This window comes from Furipterus horrens, unplaced genomic scaffold, assembly GCF_987537825.1.
Source record: "Furipterus horrens unplaced genomic scaffold, mFurHor1.1.pri manual_scaffold_1, whole genome shotgun sequence".
Taxonomy (NCBI): domain Eukaryota; kingdom Metazoa; phylum Chordata; class Mammalia; order Chiroptera; family Furipteridae; genus Furipterus; species Furipterus horrens.
Window position 1 is genome coordinate 10,508,339 of NW_028327171.1, and position 19,261 is coordinate 10,527,599.

General features: G+C 45.2%; 1 protein-coding gene across 21 annotated transcripts in view; it reads left to right on the forward strand.

The window, feature by feature from the left end:
- The window catches only part of PCBP3 (poly(rC) binding protein 3), a 203,939-nt gene that overhangs the window by 127,121 nt on the left and 57,557 nt on the right, over nucleotides 1–19,261 (forward strand). For 15 of the 21 annotated variants that reach the window (XM_090272226.1, XM_090272236.1, XM_090272217.1 and 12 more), the window contains one exon: nucleotides 12,589–12,721. The exons of 5 other annotated variants lie outside the window; for them this stretch is intronic. Coding sequence is in view for 1 of the 16 variants with exons in the window: in XM_090272302.1 (XP_090128428.1) it covers nucleotides 12,712–12,721 (10 nt within the window). In the remaining 15 variants the exon portion in view is untranslated. The remainder of the gene's footprint in view (nucleotides 1–12,588; nucleotides 12,722–19,261) is intronic. One more of the 21 variants, XM_090272370.1, reaches the window with a different exon arrangement.

Here is a 19,261-nt window from a genome sequence, read left to right on the forward strand (position 1 = left end):
AATCCCAGTTTGAAAGTACTGCCCCTGTTGAGCTGGAGAGGTTCTGTTGACCAATGTCCTTTGAGCCTCTTTGGAGAGGACGGTGCTCAGGGTGACACCATCGCACACAGGGTATTGAGGAGACCTGTGTGGGGACAGCTGGAGGAAATGTTCCACACCACCCTGTGTCCAGAGTGTGCTGTAAGGGGAAATTAAAATCCCCTACTTGTCCTTTGTCCAGCCACTTCCTTCCTGACAAAGAACCCTCATGTCCGGAGCTGGCAGGCCATCCCTTACAGGTGAACTTGGTGGATTTGATGCTGCTAGAGGCAGAACCCACCCTCAGAAGGAGTGTGTACTTCATGCATGGCCTGTCCTTCCATCTCACTACTCTCTTGGCTTGTTGGTGGGTGCTGACTGTGTCCCCTTCCTCTTCTCCTCTCCAGCCACATTGTCCTGGGGCCTGGTCCTCGACTCCGCTTGGGGCTGAGGCACTCAGTCTCGTCTAGGTGCAACAGCTCAGTAATATCTCCAACCCAGCTCACTCTGAGCCCAGCCTGAGTGTCCAGCTCCTGCTCATGCCCAGGAGGAGGTCCAGCCTCTCACTTTGCACGTCCAGGACTGACCTCTGGCTTCCTGCGCTTGCCTTCCCCCTGCACCTCTCCCTTGTCGCCCGTGGCTGTGTCATACCCTCAGTGCTCCCACCCAGAAGTGTTTTCTCGTGGTCTTGCCTCTGTGGAGCAGTCCCGGCACACAAGACAGCTCTCTTGGCCTCTGGCTTCTCCATAGGTTTGATTGTACAGCCACCACACACATGCCACACATACCTGTAAGCACACATATGCACACACGTGCATGCACATATGCAAACCAGAGCAGTTCAGCACAGATGTCTGTGGTCCACGATTCCTGGTGATGTCTGCCTGTGTCACTGAGCAATGTTGGTTTGTCAGTAATAATAGAACTGTGATAACCCTTCTTTATCGATGGCACGCTTTTGAGTTTCCTGCTGCCTGAAAAATTGTGGAACCTGACTTCTCCACAGTGTGAGCTCTCTGCTCAGTGTCCTGTGTTTATTTTTAAGGCTGACTTCCTAGGGACTGCGCCTGTGTGGGCAAGTCTGTCTTCACCCATGCCTGATCAGCAGTCATGCTTAGACATGTGCAACAGGAAGGCTTCCGCCCTTAGCCCTGAGACACAAGATTTAATAGGTTTTCTAGAATAAATGCTTCTCAGTTCGTTACATGCTTTTAGTTGATTTCCAGCGTCCTGAAGTAGTTACTATTGGGATTTTATCATTGTTTTGGGGGGAGAGGATTTGCTGTGCCTTCACTCTGCCTCCCAGAAGTCCTCCCTCCCTCATTTCTCTAGAACACATTAGGACATTCCATAGAAGTCTACACTGAACTGTAAATTAGTTTATAGAGCACCTGGGGTTTTTAAAACACTCAAGTGCTTACTATACCTTTTGTATCTCTGATTTCTTTTTTCTTTTTCTTTTTTGTACAGTACGTTTGTTCTCTGAGGGCACAAATCCTAGCAGAAAAGGGGCTTTCAGAGTCTCGTCCAGAGTCCTCACATGCACTCCTGGAAGCAGAGGGCCACACCGATGTTACGTTCCCTGCACCCTGTCATCGGGTTTGCCCGTTTACAGCCATGTGACTCTGAGCGGGCCTGGGATCACGCAGTGAAACCTATTGACTTCCACAGCCAAGCCAGGGGCTCTCACCCTCCCTTCCCAGCTTTGTTGTCTAGGCATGTGGGTGGGAGGGGCGATTTCTGAAGGGTGTTGCTACCAATGACGGCTTCTTATGATGAAATCCTAGGGTTGGCCCCCAGGCTGGTCTGCTGCTTTGTCATTTCACACCTGCCAAGCCTTTCTCTTCTGTTCAGTATGTTGCTTTGGCAAGAACACAGATGACGCTGTGAATGTAAGAGGGGCCTCAAGAAATTTGCACAGGACTTAGGGGCCATCAAAAGAGCTGGGACTTTCACCAGCAGCAGAGGTTTGAACTTCCCGAGGAGCCCCCCTCATGGTGCTATATATGGGGTCTGAGTACAATTACTTTGGGAAGGAATGTGTTTCTCCTGGGAGAAATGTTTGCAACCCCCCAAGTCCCTCATTTCACAGGTGGGCAACTGAAGAGAAGACACCCCTGGTCCCTGGGGTCAGGCCAGCATCCCTCAGTCCCGTGGTCCAGCGAGCTGCCCACATGTCTCGCCTGGGGCTTTACACTAGGTCCCCAGCTCCCTTTACAAACACAAGCCTGGGGCCTTATGTCATTGCTCATTGATGAGGTTCTTGTGGGGTCTCTCAGCAGCCTGAACACCCTCCAGGAATCTCTGAAATGGAGAGCAAGCCCCTTCAGTGTCTCGATGAGGATGCTTTGTGGGACAGGTTCCCCGGGATACCAACTCTTTGGCACTGTGGTCACTCTGGTTTGGCTACTTCAGTTGAGCCTCCTGTGGATGACAAACCCTCCGGAGGTGAGGGTAAAGGACAGCCAGGGCAGGTGGGTACTAACCTCTCACTTCCTGTTGGTGGGGCACCTGCCCTTGGGAGACCCCATCTGTGGGGTGCCAGTCCAGGGTTGGGGGGTTGAGGGGTGAGAGGATGACTGGTCCACCTGAATAGACTATAGCCCAGTGTTACTGGACAAGAGTCCCTGAGATTGTGGCCTGCTTGGAAAGGGGAGTGGGGGCGCAGGGCTATGCAGACCAATCCTATGTGTACATTTGTATCCATATGTTGGTAGGACTTTCAGAAGGAAGACTGAGATGGCAGGAACCGGAAGGAGGGAAAGCTCAGACCCCGCCTCACCTTGTCTGAGACACCTTGGCTGAAGCAGCCAGTTGGGGGTGTCTGCTCAGGCCTCCAACAGGCATGACAGTGAGGTCGTTTCAACAAGGGGGTCAGCACTGGGATGTGGGGATGTGTGTAGAGCCTTCCATTTTACAACAACACTCTGACCTTGGCAGAGAAATACATTCAAATGTGGGTTTTTTTCCCTCTGATTTTAACCACTAGTATTAAGATACAGTTACTTCCAAATTACTTGCTATGAAACAAAAGTATACAACTGAAGATGGGGAAACAGGGAGAGTGAGACAAGTCCCAGCATCATCAATTACAGCAATCTGTCTTGTCAGCTGAACTTTGCTGGGCAAAGACAGACAAGTAAACTCCTGGACAGCACTGTGGGATAGCAAAGAGGCAGACATCGGAGCGTGCCTACTCTGTGATGTCACTTCCATAATGTCCTTTAAGTACAGGCTCATCTGTGGGAGTGGAAAGTGGGGCCGCAGGCTTCTGCTCCCAGGAAAATGGAGTGGAGGTACTTTCCTGTTCTTCAACTGGGCATTACATGGAAAACAAGCATGGAACTCTCTTAAGGGGCGAGATAAAGGCAGACTAGCCAGGGCACCTGGGGACCTGAGGAAACACCCAGTGGTGCCCCTGGGATTTTCCTTTTGCCTCACATGTCCTGGACTGGGTGCTGGACAAATCAGAAACTGAAACACTAGTGAGTACAGACCAAAAACAAAGAAAATCCAAACAGCCCTTTTCTCTCTAAGCAAAGGGGCCTACCCTTTTCCTCGCTAGAATGGAGTCCAAGGAGGCCATGGCAAGCATTTAAATAACACCCAGGTTTCATAGCATAATATCACAGTGCCCAGATTTCAGTTGAAAGTCAGTCAACATACTAAGAACCAGGAAGACTCAATGTGAATGAAAAAAGACAGTCAACAGACACTAACACTGTGGTGACACAGATGGTAAAGTTATCTGACAAGACTTTTAAAGAAGCCTTCATAAAAATTATAAACGGCAATTATAAACACACTTGAAACACATGAAAGAAACACTGGAAAACTTCAGCAAAGAAATAATTGTGAGGAAGAACCGAACAGTTTTTTAAATGAAGAGTTTAGATTTTTTTAGAGCAATTTTAAGTTCATAGCAAAATTGGGGGAAAGGCTTAGAGATTTTTCATATATCCCTCATCCCTGTCCCCCCAACAGGCACAGCCTCCTTCATTACCAACAACAAATGTAATTGTACGTTAGTTACAATTGATGAACCTACATTGCCACATGATGATCACCCAGAGTTGATAATTTGCTTTAGAGTTCACTCTTGGTGCTGTACATTCTATGGGTTTGGACAGATGTATAATGACATGTATCTATCGTTTAATATACAGAGTAGTTTCATTGCTTTAAAAATCCTCTGTGCTCTGCCCATTCATCCCTCCCCCCAACCTTGGCCAGCACTGATCTTTTTTACTGTCCCCATAGTTTTGCCTTTTCCAGCATGTCACAGAGTTGAAATCATATAGTGTGCAGCCTTCTCAGACTGGCTCTTTCACTTCACAATATGCACTGAAGGTTCTTTTATATATATATATTTTTTTTAATTCTCACCAGAGGATATGTTTAGTGATTTTAGAGAGGATGGGAGAAACATCAATTGGTTGCCTCCTGTATGCACCCCAACTGGGGAACAAACTCATAAACTAGGTACACGTCCTGACTGGAATCGAACCCGCAACCTTTTGGTGCATGGGACAGTGCTCCAACCAACTGAGCCACCCGTCCAGGGGCCTTTATATTTTTTCAGGGCTTGATGGCTCATTTCTTTTTATCACTGAATAATATTCCATCGTCTGGATGCACCACAGTTTATTTATCCATCCACCTACTGAAGGGTATCTTGGTTGCTTCCAGGTTTGGGCAGTTATGAATAAAACTGCTGTAAAAATTCTTGTGCAGGTTTTGTGTGGATATAAGTTTTCAACTCTCCGGGGTAAGTACCAGTAGTGTGATTGCTAGGTTGTATGGTAAGGGTATGTTTAGTAATGTAAGAAACCACCAAACTCTCTTCCGTTGTGGCTGCACCATTTTGCATTCCCACCAGCAATAAGCCAGAGTTCCTGTTGCTCTTCCTCCTCACCAGCATTTGGTGTGGTCAGGGTTCTGGATTGTGGCCATTCTAATAGTTGTGTAGTGGTATCTTGTTTTAATTTGCATAAGACACTTAAATGACCCAGAAAGTTTAAAATGAAAGGGACGGAGGAAATGGCCATATTAATGCCAGCAGAAAGGAAGGAAATCTGGAGCTGGCTGGGTGGGGGATGGTGGCCGAGACTTGCAGTGCTCCTGCTGTAGGTCTCAGGCCCCCTGAGGAGTGTGGCAGGGACTCTCAGGGTTTTGCTGAGCCACATAACAGACCATCCTCACTCTCAGGGCTTAAAGTTCAACAGAGACCAAGCTTATTTTTCATTCCCTGGAGTCACGTGTGGCTTTTTCTGTGTTGAATTCATTCCAGCCTCTGTTTGGAATATTGTCAGTTGTAGCAGAGGAAAGAGAGAACACGGAGGGCTGTGGGTGGCCTGTGACCTTCTTCCTGACCGTGGTGGGCTTGGCAAGCATTGTCCTCTCCTGAGACAGGAGATAAATATTCAGGAACAATAAATAATGCAGCCATTCATTACTGTTTGTCCCTCAACTCACAGATATCAGCTCCCTTTTTTCCGCCTGCAAAACAAGCCCGAGGGAGGCCACCAGAGGCCCCGCCCCATCCATCCATACCACAGCCTTACAGGCCAGGATCTCATTCCCATGTCTTAGTTAGCTTTGATCTGCCTTCTCTTGCTCTGGAGACTGAAGGACCGAAAAGTTGCTGGCACAAGTGGCGTCAGTGCCCATCACCTTGAGTGTGCCCCCTTTCTGACAGAGCAGGAGCTGGAGGCACCTGGCACCCCTGCACCCCAGCAAGTCTGCAAGTCCGCTGGGCAGACCTTGTGCCCTCAGCCCAGTGGGAGAACTTCTTTGACAGACCAGTTCGGCTCCGGGTGGAGGGGAGTGTCCTTCTACCCCTTGTCCCAACGTTCTCTCTAGCTCTTCAGACCTCTATCCTATATCCTCTAAAGTGGAGTCCACATTTTTTTTTTTAGAAGACCAGACATTTAATATCATAGGCTTTGTGGGTGACAGGGAGTTCTGCTGGCCCCTGAGCACCGGGCCGTCCAGGAAACGCACTGGAGCGGCAGGCAAGCAGGAGGCCTCACCCATTGAGGACTCTGCTTTCACTTGGTGAAACAACTGGCGAACAGCTATTGGACGTGGGTTTGTGTCAGACATTTCCTCAGAAATGACTGACGTTTGCCTGTTGCTTCAGGAGAAACAACTGAGGGTTTCCTTGCCCCGATGACCTTTGAGCTCTCAAGCAAAAGTTAGAATCTTCCAAAACATATCTGCTACTTTCCACAGATCCTGAATACGTCAAGACTTTTCTGATGAGTTTGGTGGGCATATAACAAATGTGATGTTCAATATTGTTTAGTAAAATGTGTGACATGTGGAGATTGGCTTAAGTCAGGGAACCAGTATTTTCCAATGACCAATATACAATGTTATAAAAACCATGCCTTGGTAAAAGGTGTATTCAGAGTTTAGGTGGACCAATGGCTTTTAAAATGTAACAGTTTAGGGACTTGCAACCAAGATGGAGGCATAGACCAACACACTCTGTCTCCCTCTACAACTAAGAAGGAATACAACTACCGCAAAACCAAAAGTAATAAGAAGTTCCAGAAAATAAAGCTACTTGGAAGTCCAACGTATGAAGTCATAAACAAGTGGTGTTTGTCCGGATGGGCAGGAAGTGCGAGGCCCCAGCTGAGAAAGAGCGAACTGTGCTGGAGGTGGCAGCCGCAGCAGCAAACAGTGGGACCTGGTAAGCAGGCACCTGTATTTGGGGGGAGGAGAGAAGCGCCTGGGAGCTGGCCCCGGCTGCAGACCAGATCCGTCGGCTGGTGATTCCAGCGCCGAGGAAGGCAGACCCCATTGGGAGGCAGCTCCCTGTTCCTCAGCGGAGACTAACAGCAGGAGTCCATCTTGGACCCCTGCCACCAAGCAAAGCGCCACAGTGTGATGAGAAAGGTCGCCAGCTTGTGACAAGCACACAGGGCTCCGCCCAATATAGCATAGGAGGTGTGACAGCGCCCCGCCCAAGAAGGAAAGAAAAACAAAACGGTCAGAATGACAGAATTAATGATTGAAATACCAATCACACAGCTAACGAAAAAACAAATAAAAGGCTTGTCTGATGAAAAAATAGCGAATCTTTCTGAGGCTCAGTTCAGAGCTGTAGTCATAAGGCAGCTTACAGACCTAACAGCAGGGCTGAATCAAGACAGGGAAGGAATGAAGGCTAGTCCTGCTGAAATGAACAAAAATACATACAAGACAAGTGGTGAGGAAGGAAAAGCCATGGATCAAATCAACAAATCGGAACATAGGGAGGGAACAAACAGTCAACCAGTACAGAAAGAGGAAATAAAAAGTGAAGAATATGAAGAGAGACTCAGAAACCTCTGGGACAGCTATAAGTGAATGAACATTCGAATTATAGGATTGTCAGAGGGTCAAGAAGAAGAACTAGAAATTGAAAAATTATGTGAAAATATAATGAAGCAGAACTTCCCTAACTTGGGGAAGGAAATGAACTTACAGGTCCAGGAAGCACAGAGAGTTCCGGATAGGCTGGACCCAGAGAGGACCACACCAAGACACATTATCATCAAAATGTCAAAAATTAAAGAGAGAATCTTAAAAGCAGCAAGAGAGAAGAGAAGAATTATGTACAAAGGGGTTCCAATTAGACTATCAGTGGATTTCTCAAAGGAGACTTTACAGGCAAGAAGGGACTGGCAAGAAATATTCAAAGTAATGAAAATCAAAAACCTACAACCACGATTACTCTATCCAGAGAAGCTGTCATTCAGGATAGAAGGACAGAGAAAGTGTTTCCAGGCCAAAGTAAAACTGAAGGAGTTTATTAGGTCCAAACCACTGTTATATGAGATGTTAAAGGGACTTGTTTAGAAGAAGGAGGATCAAAACTATGAACATTAAAATGAAAACTGTATCACAACAACCAACAGCAGAAGCTAGGGAATCGAAACAAAGGCAAAATAAGTAGGAAATGAGAGGGGAAAAAGAATTATAGGTATGGGGAACATACTCAGGGGAGGTCAGTGGGGAAGGGGAAGGGGGAAAAGGGAGGGAGAGGATGCAGGAATTAAGAAGCATAGGTGGAGGGAGTAGAGTAGACAGGAAGATGTTGAGAAGAACTATATGCACAACCAATGGGCATGGACTAAGGGGGGGACAACTGGAGGGGGGAGCAGGGGGGAAAGAAATTGGGACAACTGTAACAGCATAATCAAAAATAAAAAAAATAATAAAATAAAATGTAATAGTTTAGAAAGGTCATTAATGTGTTTTTCCTGTGGTTTCATAGTGCACTTTGCAACTAGCCTTTGAGAAATTACTGCTCTTGAGTTTTGGTGTTATGGCAAAGAATGTCCCCAATTATCTGAAAAGACCATGGAAGTCTCTCTACCTTTTTCAACTGCATGTCCATTTGAGGCCAATTGTCTTCACATACGTCAACCCAAACACACATATCACAACAGATTAAATGCAGAAGCAGATATGGGAACCCTGCTGTCTTCTATTAAGATAGACTTTAGGAAATTTACAAAAATAGAAGACAATGCCACACTTCCTCACGAATTTTTGGAAAATATTGCTCATAAAATACTACTTTTGTTGACTTTTATTGGGTTTATTATTGTTATTTAAAAATTGTTCCATATTTAAATTCTTCAGTTTTTATTTCTAATAAGGTAAATAGTGATAGAACCCACACAAACAAAAGCACTTTGGTGTCCCCAGTGATTTTTAAGAGAGTAAAAGAGTCTTGAGGTCAAAAGTTTTGAGGGTGCCTGCCCTCCTGGCTGTCGGGATGCTATACCATCTGCCCTCCAGTCCTCCTGCCTGTTACTTCTCTCTGTGCTGCCACCAGCCTGCACCCTGTTCTCTCTTGGGTTCTTCTCCTTCATGCATCTTCTTCTGTATGGCCCCTCGGAATGAAGGCACCCTCCTAACTTTCAGGAAACTGTTTGCTCCTGCTCTGGCAGGCAGTAATTGTTGCTGTTGTGACTGTTGTCATCCCAGTCTCTGATGTCATTGCCCAGCCTACTGTATGGAGGCCCCATCCCCGCAGTGGCTTCCATACTGTCAGCATGGCCTGGGTCTCTGTGGCTTGCACATGTCACAGCCATCAGTCTCGGGTCAGTTGAAGTTCTGTTGGACATCTTCAGGATGCTTGTCACCAGGCCAGTGAAGTGACCCATGCTGCCTGTGCTCACATTTAGTTGGGTAGAGCAAGTGCTTGGCCATGCACAGCATGGTGGGCTAGCATGACACATGGACTAGGGAACTTTGACCCAGAGGAGGAATCGAGAACATTGTTGAATGTTCCACAGACCTCTGACCTTTGTTCGGTGCAGTGTTAGCTTAGCTTGTAGGTATGGTGGATTGTATTGAACGATTTTTGATATGGAGCCAGTCTTGCATACCTGGATAAATCCTACTTGGTCATGGCATATGGTTCTCTTACACATTGCTGGGTTCATTTTGCTAGTTTAAACTTTAAAAACATTATTTGTGTCTTTGTTTATGAGAGAGATTGGTCTGTAGTTTTCTTTTTCTGTACTATCTTTATCTCTGGCTTTGGTATCAGGGTGCGAGGAGCCTCACAAAATGAGTTAGAAAGTATTCTATGTCCTCTGAAAGATTGTCTAAGGTTGGTGTTCACTCTTCTGTAAATGTTATGTTTGTTAAAATTCTCCAGTGAAACCACTTGGGCCTGGAGATTTCTTTTTCTGGATCTTTTTATTACAAATGCAATTTCTATAATGACTATAGGGATATGGAGGTTGTTTATTTCATTTTGATTGGCTTTTGGTACTTTGTCAGTTGTTTTTTCCCTTTCTCTGGGAAGTTCCTTAGAGAGGTTTGCTGTAAGCATGTTCATAAATGCTCTTTGAAGCCTTTTTATGATGGTGCTTTACCATCCTTGTCAGAGAATCCTAACATCTCTGTCCTCTCAGTGTTTAGCATTTATTGATTTTTTTCTCTTTCGTGTTTCTGTCATATTTAATGTTTGGAATTTTAGTAGACTCAGGAGGAAGAAAAAGGAGAAATGTGTCTCCTTCATCTTGTCCACAAACAGAAGCCCTTGTCTTCCTTAAAATTGCTAATGTCATATGTACCTTCTGGATTATTTTTCCTGATCAACGTCATCAACAGGTTGAGTATTTTTAGACCTTTTTTGAAGAAACAAATTTTATATTTGTTCCTTTTCTCATTTGGCTCTTGTTATTTTTCTGATCTATTCTTGATTATTACCTTTCTTCTACTTTCTGTTATTTTTCTAACTTCTTAAGTCGGGTTTTTTTACTCACCAATTTTTGCCTTTATTTATTTATAATACATGCTTTAAAGCTGTAACTTTTCCTGTGAGTTTTCTCTTAGCTGCTTGCCTCAGATTCGGACATGCAGTAATTTTATTGTTGCGGTCTAATTATTTTCTAATTTCATTATTATGTTGTGTTGTTCATTTCTTATTGAGAAGCATGGAAAAAGATGTTCTGTCTAGGGGGATTATAAAGTTATCTTTTGCTAACGATTTCTAATTTAATTGCCTAATGGGTGGAAAACCTTGTCTGTTGATTACCTGTCTTCCAGCGTTTGTTGAAACTTGGACAGTGAGTCAGAACATGACCTGTGTGTTGTTGTTCTCTGAGAGCTGGAGGAGGAGTAACCCCTAAGCAGCAGGTGCTGCATTTTATGCACACACACTGTCATGTTTGTGTGTTTTCGGATATTCTGCTTCTTCATTACATTGTCAATAGACTGTGTGAACTGTAACAGAATAATGGCATATTGGCATCTTCTGCTGGATGGGCCGGCCATTTGCTGGTTTGGCTTGGGTGCTGCTCACCAGACTGAATTCCCTGCCACTGCATATGTCCTCATTGCAAATACAGTGGGTGATATCTTCTCTTGACTGGATTACTGATTAATTTCCTAAATTCTCTCCTGGCTACTTCCCCTGCCCCTCTTCACCTTCAGCCTGTTTTCCACACCAGCAACCCGGTTGCTTGTGTTAAAATATCATGATTTATCATATCTTTTTTTTTTCTTTCTCAAAACCTTCTCGGAATCAAGTTTTCTATAGATTCTACCTGCTCCCATTCATAAAATGGCCTGACACATCCCACCCAACCTGGCCCCGCTCTTATCTCCACACCATCCTTAGCTGTCCTCCCCTCACACACCCTCTCCTGGTGAGACAAGGGCATAGGGGAAGACCAGGGGAGTAGTCCTTTGAAGCTGATTTGTTTTGGCAGCCAGTTTAGCAAGACGTTAAAAACTGTGGCTTCTGCTGTTTCTAAGTGGGTCATCTAGTGAAGGAAGCCCATAGAGGTGAGGAAAGGGGTCACGTCCCTCATTCAGTTTGTCTCCCTTCCTAATACCAAGTGTGTTCTGAAAGTCAAGCAGCAGAGCCTTTCCTTTCTGAGATTTCGTCATTATTCATATCTAGGTGCACAGGGTGCTGGGTGGCCCTGACTCCTTGGCACATGTTGGTGATGTTGTAAGGAGTGAGGCATTGACTTTAAGCCTAACTCAACAATAGAGGCCTCTCTGATCCTCTGAGCAGTAACATGTTAAACCTTTGACGGCACTTGTGTGTGACTGTCCTCCCAAGTGAGATGTTATGTGCCCACATGAAAGGGAGGTTTTACTCAACGCTATCTTACATGGAATTTCCTTACATGCGGTATTTTCTCACATTCCATTTTGAACCTCAACATATTATATGGATGAGACACTTTAGTTAGAGACAAATTCAGTCATTGCTGCTGTTTATTCCCTAAAGTGGTTACCGGATCGACTCAGAGAAAGGCAAAGACGTTTAACATAGGTTTCTAATTATTTTTGGTGCTATGACCTCACAATTCCAAATGTTGGAACACTGTTGTAAATAAGCCTTTTAAGACGTCTGTAACAATATTTATAAAGGTCATAAATATACACCTATGGAAAAGATTGGAAAACACAGCAAATAGGATAATTTTATAAAAATGGCTACTTATGACTGAGGATTAAATTTCCAGTTTGAGCTATAAACATGAATTAAAAATGTAGAATGTCAAAAAGCTTAAATAGACCAAGGCAAAAATGATGCCCTCTAGAAAAATATGAGATGGTACAGAAGGCAGCTATATTTAGACAAAATTGCATGCTGAAATGGAAGAGTTTGAATTAAATTATTATACTGGCCATGAAAGTAGAAACCAGCTATGTGTTTAAATTAATATATAATTTCAGAAATGTTATTTTTAAATCAGTATGAATACATATACGTATACTAAATATTATAAGTACAAAGTTAAATTTTATTTACATTCTCACAAGTTTACACAGTTTTACCAAAGAAAACTTCTTTTGGACTTCTCATTTATAAGCTGGAAGTCTCCTCACGCTTTGCGCTGCCCCTTTGGGATATAACAGGGCAGTGTTCCAGGGCAGGTCTTCACTGGCACTGCATTTCCACACCCTGTGCCTGCCTTGTGCCTGAGTGCTTAAGACACGTTTGCTGCTCTGTTGAATGCAAGAAAGCCACCCTTGACCCTAGTGGACAGGGTCATGAATTTGTAAGCTCACGTGCCCTGTGTTTTTGTGTTTTAGGTGGGCGGGCTTCACGGCAAAGTCAGGCCTTCCGTAAATCACCAGTTCCGGGTATGATGCTCTAAGGTACGACAAGGCTGAATGTTTGTGTCTATGGACCTGCTCTGACTCTTAGAGCCGCTTATGGGGGAAGGTGAGTCGCTATAAAGTATCTTCTGTTTGCCCATTTATCTGTTCACCAAGAATGCGTGTAACAAAGTCAGACTCGCCTTTGAAAGGGAAGTATGTTCCGTGTGGTCCAACCTACATTTCACTCTTTTTGAGTCCATGACAGGGTGTCAGCTGGGGAGCAGTGCCTGGGAGAGGGACAGACCATGGAAAGGACCGTTAGACAAAGAAAGGCAGTTGATACAGTAATGTGATAATGTGGGGACCTCTTGCCTTGTTGGCTCTTGAGAAGTCATGCTGTGCCGAGTTGACCTTGGAAGAAGCTGGTCTGCGTTTACAGGAGCAGGTCAATGCTGACGCAGAAATGTTTCTCTGTGGCTCTTTGCTTTGAATTTTTGTGGAGCACGGGAACCCTTAGAACTATTTTCCCCTAAGTGTTCCCTGGTTTTACCCCCATAGACATTTCATCCTGCCATTTTACAAAGTGCTGGGTGGGGAATCTGAAGAGCTGGGTCTGTTGTCAGCTTCTTTACCAGTTCTCCGTGAGTGAGCACCTGCCACATGCATGGTCCCGTGCTAAGCGCTACACACTGGCCTGGTCCTGTCAACGGTCCTGCAGGAGTGTGTGTGTTTGTGTGTGGGTGCAGGAGTATGTGTGCAGGAGAGTATGTACGTGTATGCATGGGTGTAGGAATATATGTGCCTGTGTGCAGGAACATGTGTACATGTGTGCAGGTGCTGAGCATTGTGTGTGTGTGTGTATGCATGTGTGTAGAAGCTTGTGAGCATGTGTGCAGTATCATGTCTGCAGGAGCATGTATGCCAGTGTCTACGAAAGTGTGTCAGGAACACATGTAGAAGCGTTTGCATAGGAATGTGTGTGCATGAGTGTGGGAGGAGTATGTGTGCGGGATCGTGTGTGCCTCTATGCCAGTGTGCATGTATGCAGGAGTGTGTGTTCTGTGTGTCACTCTACTCTCCACCCCAAGGGCCACATTTCTTCTGACGATCCTCAAAGTTCTGAGCCTGCAGGACTGACTTCCTCTGGCCTATTTCTACCTGTAAATCGAGGCTTCAGAGGTTTCTTCTGCAGTTTACATGCCTTGGCCCTTTCCAACCCAGTTCTAGATTATTCCCCCATGTGTTTTATATTAAGAGGCACTGCCAAAGCCTTAAGAATACACTCAAGGATGTTTTATTTACCTACGGCCACAACAGCAGCCACGAGAGTCTGCTTCAAGCTGTTTCATGTGTATGTTAATACAGATTCCCAACACAAACATTCAATAGGTTCTGGGTTAACTTACCTCCCGGGTGCATGAGCATCTTAAAAAGTCACAAGGCTTAATAAGGACCCCCTTGTCAACTCTCTGAAGGTTCATTGTCCCTCTTAGCACCAGGATCCTCACCCACCCTGCCTACATTCTATCTGGTTTTGCTGTTTTTTTGAATTGCAGTTCAGCATTTTTAATCCCATGGTGCTTGACCCAATTCCATAAGCCTGTGTCCTGTGCTGTTTTGATCTTTGCTTTGTTCTTTCCATGGAGGAAGGTTAAAACCATTTCTGCCCCCAGGTGTCTGTGTCAGCTGCACGTCAGTGACTGGTCACAGCCAGTCTGCTCTGGGTTTGGAGAGGAGCCTAAGGAAATAGCTCCTTTCACATGACTGGCATGTCCCAGGCGGTGGTCAAGAGTGAGATTGGTTATATAAATCTGAGCTGGCGCTGACCAGAGTTCTTCGGGTACACATGGAAGATGGGCTGGGAGAACCCCCAGGCCAGAAGCCAGGAGCCAGAGGGGGTCCCTGCTGGTCTCTATGTTTCGTTTCCAGCCTGCCCACATCCATAAGACCTGCATTGCTTGTTGCTTTCTCTCAGCCTGGCCACATTTGACAGGTACCCGTGTGCTCCTTGGTAAGCGTATGACCCCATGTATGCACAGAACATGGCCACAGAAGTAACGGGTGGAATCCACTAAGACAGAAAACCCACAGCTATGGAGGAGGTGACCTACTGCTTAGCCCAGCTCATTCCAATGAGCACAAAGCCACTGAGCACCCAGATTTGGCTGACCCCCCCAGCGGTGTAGTCCTCGCAGTGTGCTTCCTCTACTTCCTCACCCTACCCCTCCCGCTCCTCCCCTCCCCTGTCCACTGGCGATATGCCCTCTACCCTTGGAACTGCGTGCACTCACATCCTCAGTTCTCCTCTCAGTGGTAGCTTCTCTGCCCCTGGTGGCCCTGGATGCCACCCCCCCCCCATTTTTCCTCAACCTCTGGGCCATGCCACCACCTCTTCACCTTTGTGGTCCCTGCACCCTCAGCTCCTCCTCTTCAGCTGGTGACCCTGGTCCTTCATGTCCCTTCTGCATACATTGCCTTCCTCTCGTCTCCTCCAGGGCTCGGCCTCCGCCTTGCTGCCCATCCCCGCTGCCACTGCACGTGAACAGGCGGGCATGCCCTTTGGTGGCACGTCCAGTTGCAGTAACCACCCATCTCTGTCCCTTTGACAACCGGCCTTGCTGTCACCACTTGTTCACCTTACACCAGACCTGCCTTGTCAAGGTCCACAGAGCTGCCCCTGCCAGACCCAAGGGTCAGTATCCAGTCTTCCACCACATACTCTCAGTGACACTTGATGCTATTGGACACCCTGGGGGCAAGAGCGTGGACCCTCAATGGCCCGAGCATTTTGACAGTGAGCAAGCCATGAGTGCCGGTGCTGGTGTGTGTGTAGGATTAAGGGCAGATTCTGTACGGTGAGCTGTTGGGAGGAGTGAGTTAGCTGGCAGTGCCAGACATACAGCAAGGCCTGTGTTAATGCTCACTGTTAGTCTTTTGCTCCTCTGCCTGGCCACTGAATGCTGATGTCCCCAGGACTCTGCAAAGTTGGGCACCGATCACAGGGCCTGCCCTGGTGCAGGAAGGTGGGGTGCACACGGAGTGTAGCTGGCTAAGACAGTTTGTTACTGTGTGTCAGAGCTTTAAGCACGTGTATCCTTTGACTGAGAAATTATATCTATAAATATGTATTCCAAGGAAATAAGAGAGGGGTATGAAGAGGTATACCCAAAGATTATGATTAAAACATTGTTTAATGCAGTAATTCAAAAACTTGGATACACAATCGTAGCAGATTGGTTATGTTCTTATAAATAAAAACACATGAAAACTTAAGCATAAAATAGAATGCCATGGGAATTTAATCATTGTTATGTAGATTTAGATGTATTGATATAGAAAAATGTTTTATATATAGTGTGGTAAGTGAGAAAAACAGGACAATCATGGGTGGCTTGATCCTATTTTTGTTAAAAAATATTTTTTCACACCTACTAGAAAAAAGTATAAATAGGTAGACTTCAAAAATATATCACTACCACTGGTGGTCTTCCTGGATAATTAGAAGTTATTTTTTGCATATATGTACTTTTTATTGTTTTTCTGTAATGAGCATCCATCCAGTACTTGTGCTTTTTATTTTTTAAAAAATTTTTATTGAGTTTGTTGTGGTGACATTGGTTAATAAAATTATATATGTTTCAGAGGTACAATTTTATAATATATCATCTGACATTGTATTGAGTACTTGTATTATTTTAAATTTTTTATCCTGCAAGAATGATCAGGCTGACCTTGGTCAGTGATACCTGCATGTCCCTCCTTTCTCTCTGTGCACCTTTGCTGGTATTAGGAAGCCATGGCATAGATTGTATGTGCACACAGTGGCCAGCTCTGTGCCCCCTGGCCAAATGCATGCCCGTCCTCACAGCTATTCTGCACCCATGTTTTTACCACTATCTGATATGTGTATTTTTAAAAAAGATTTTATTTATATTTTTTTAAAGAGAGGGGAAGGGAGGAAGAAAGAGGGGGAGAGAAACATCGATGTGAGAGAGAAACATTGATTAGTTGCCTCTCACACACACCCCAGCCAGGGACCAGCCCGCCATCCAGGCATTTGCTCCGATTCGGAATCGAACCAACAACCTTGTGCTTTGCGGGACGATGCTCAACCAACTGAACCATGCTGGTCAGGGCCGAGGCGTGTTTTGTCATTTACCTGTACCTGATTTTGTGTGCGATGATGAAATACAGGTAATAACTCAGTAAAAGTTGGAACCAGAGGGCAGATTTCTCCTGCTTGGTGGTGGAAGTGCCCGTCCTGATGGGTAGACCAGTGTGCCTTCTCCCTGTTCTCTCCCGGTGTCCTGCTTCACCCTTCCACCCTGCACTGCCCAGGTCAGAGCCTTCTCGTCTGAGTGGCTCTGACGGACGCACAGGGCTCATCTATTACTGAGCTTCTGTGCGCGGCTTGCTTTTAGGGCTGGACTTGGAAACTCTAGATCACAATGAAGAAAAAATGGGAAGGTGAGAATTCGCAGTTGGTGCCATTTCAGGGCCCTCATCCTACTGAAGAAGAGCCTCACCCTGCAGTCCTAGGGCCAAGCCCACTGTCCATCGGCAGGACGGGCTTCACGCGAGGCCCGTCCATGGCAGACAGCTGACAGTGGCAGTGACAGCTCAAGCCTTAAGAGCTGCGTTTTGATTAATATTGGGCCACAGGCCCCCCCCACCCCCATGCCTTCCTTTCCAAGGGCTTAGCTGCTGCACTGGATGTCCTGCAGGCATTTGTGCGGTGGCCCCTGTTTGGGGGAAGGAGTCATTGAACTGACAGCACATCCATGCCAGGCGCACCCCTCCAACAGAATGAGGGGAGTTGGGCAAAAAGTAGGTCACATGTGCCTGGCCCCATGTCACGAGGTTTCCAACTGAGGCCAATGGGATTTGTAGCCTCCTTTGGTTTAGAACAAAACACCACTCTAATTTTCTCCTCTAAACGGGGAGAGTGACCATCTGTCTGATAGCCACATCCACCCAGCCCTGCCCGACCTCATAGCCGCTCTCTTCAGAGGTAAGGGGGTGCTGGGGTCTGGCCAAGGCCATCCTGGTGGGGAGGACAGACTCAGTCCACACAGAGCCCATGGAGACTAGGGCAAAGAGCAGGGTGGGTGCAGGTCTCCAGGAAGTGTCAGAAGGTTCTGCTGCAGCAGCTGGTGCTTTGCCCAGGGACAGAAAAATGGACAGGGTGTTTTACTTATAGAGAGTTCTAGACATTCAGATGAAAGTGTTCATATCAGGTCCTTTGTTTCAATAATCTTGTTCCTTTTTAAGGATCATGATCAACTATTAGTCTAATTATTTTCAAGTGTTGTTATGTAGAAAAGTAAACACTAATTTTACAGATGTTTGTTGTCAGTGACACTGGGGTAGGTGTGGGAATATGATTCTTATGCTCAGAAACATCGGCCATCCCTGTGGAATGGGGCTCTGCTTTCTCAGTGTGGCAAGCGCCTTTGTTTGGGAATGTCACCCTCTCAAAGAAAGAGGTGAGCTGTTGGCTTCCATTAGTATGAATGCAGAGTGAATAAGGTTAATATTTGTATATTATTACTGGATGGTGAGCACGCAGTTTTGGAATTCAATACTTATCTTGAGAAATAACATAATTCTTTTATCTTTGGGAAGGCCAGCGAACATGATTCTTTTGTGATAAGTGGATATAGAATTTATGTCTAATAGTTTGAAAGTGTTTGTAAAACTAACCTGAACTTTATAGCTTATAAATAACAAAATTTTGGTTTTTTGCCTTTCCTATAAATGAACTACGGTATTCCATTAGTTCAGGATCCTGCTGATGAACATATCTTGGCAAATAATGAATAGAATAAAATATCTACAAGATGTATATAGTGGGCTGATCGTTGGTGCCGTACCGAGACAAATTATATCTCCTGTTTGTATTTGCTGGGAAAAAATGTTTGGTCAGAACCAAAGTCATAATGATATTTGATTTATATTTTAATGGAAAAAATTTTTTTGCCTTTCATAGATAAAATATTTAATATTTTATTTGTATTTTAACTAACTTTCCAGGAAATACGGCTCTATGGCCAAGTTCATAGAGGTAAATGTAAGCACTTCAGATCATGAATTCTTCTACATTTTAGATGTAAAAAAGAGCGTTTGCACCCTTGGTAAGCAAAGAAGCTTTTCTCTTTTTGAAAGTAATGCCTTGTGCAAATACTCTTTATTTAGGGTAATGCTTAGCTCCTTCCAGCTGTAGCCTTTGAAGCAATTTCACGGAATGTTTCTAAAGGACTCTTTCTTATCCATTTTCCAATCTTGAAAAAGGGAAATCTTTCTAGTCTTTCATAAAGATAGGGCAGAAAATTTCGGTGTTTTTCATATTTATGATTATAAAATTTCTTTCAAGCCTGTGAAGGCCCCACATATTTTGATGCAGTTTTTAATAGTTTCCTTTTCCTGCCACACCTGACGTGTGTCCCCATTGTCTAGGATAATGTGACCACTTAATCATCTCATGTGGTAACAGGACTGACACACTCTGGTGTGACAAACATGTATGTTTATGTTAATAAAATTACCAAGTTATACCCTCAGATTATTGCCTTCAGGGGGAAAGTGAGAACTGCTGTCTGTGCCCTGGCAAGTGTTATGAGAGGATGATTTTTTTTTTTTTCTTACGGCAGAATAGACTTTTTTT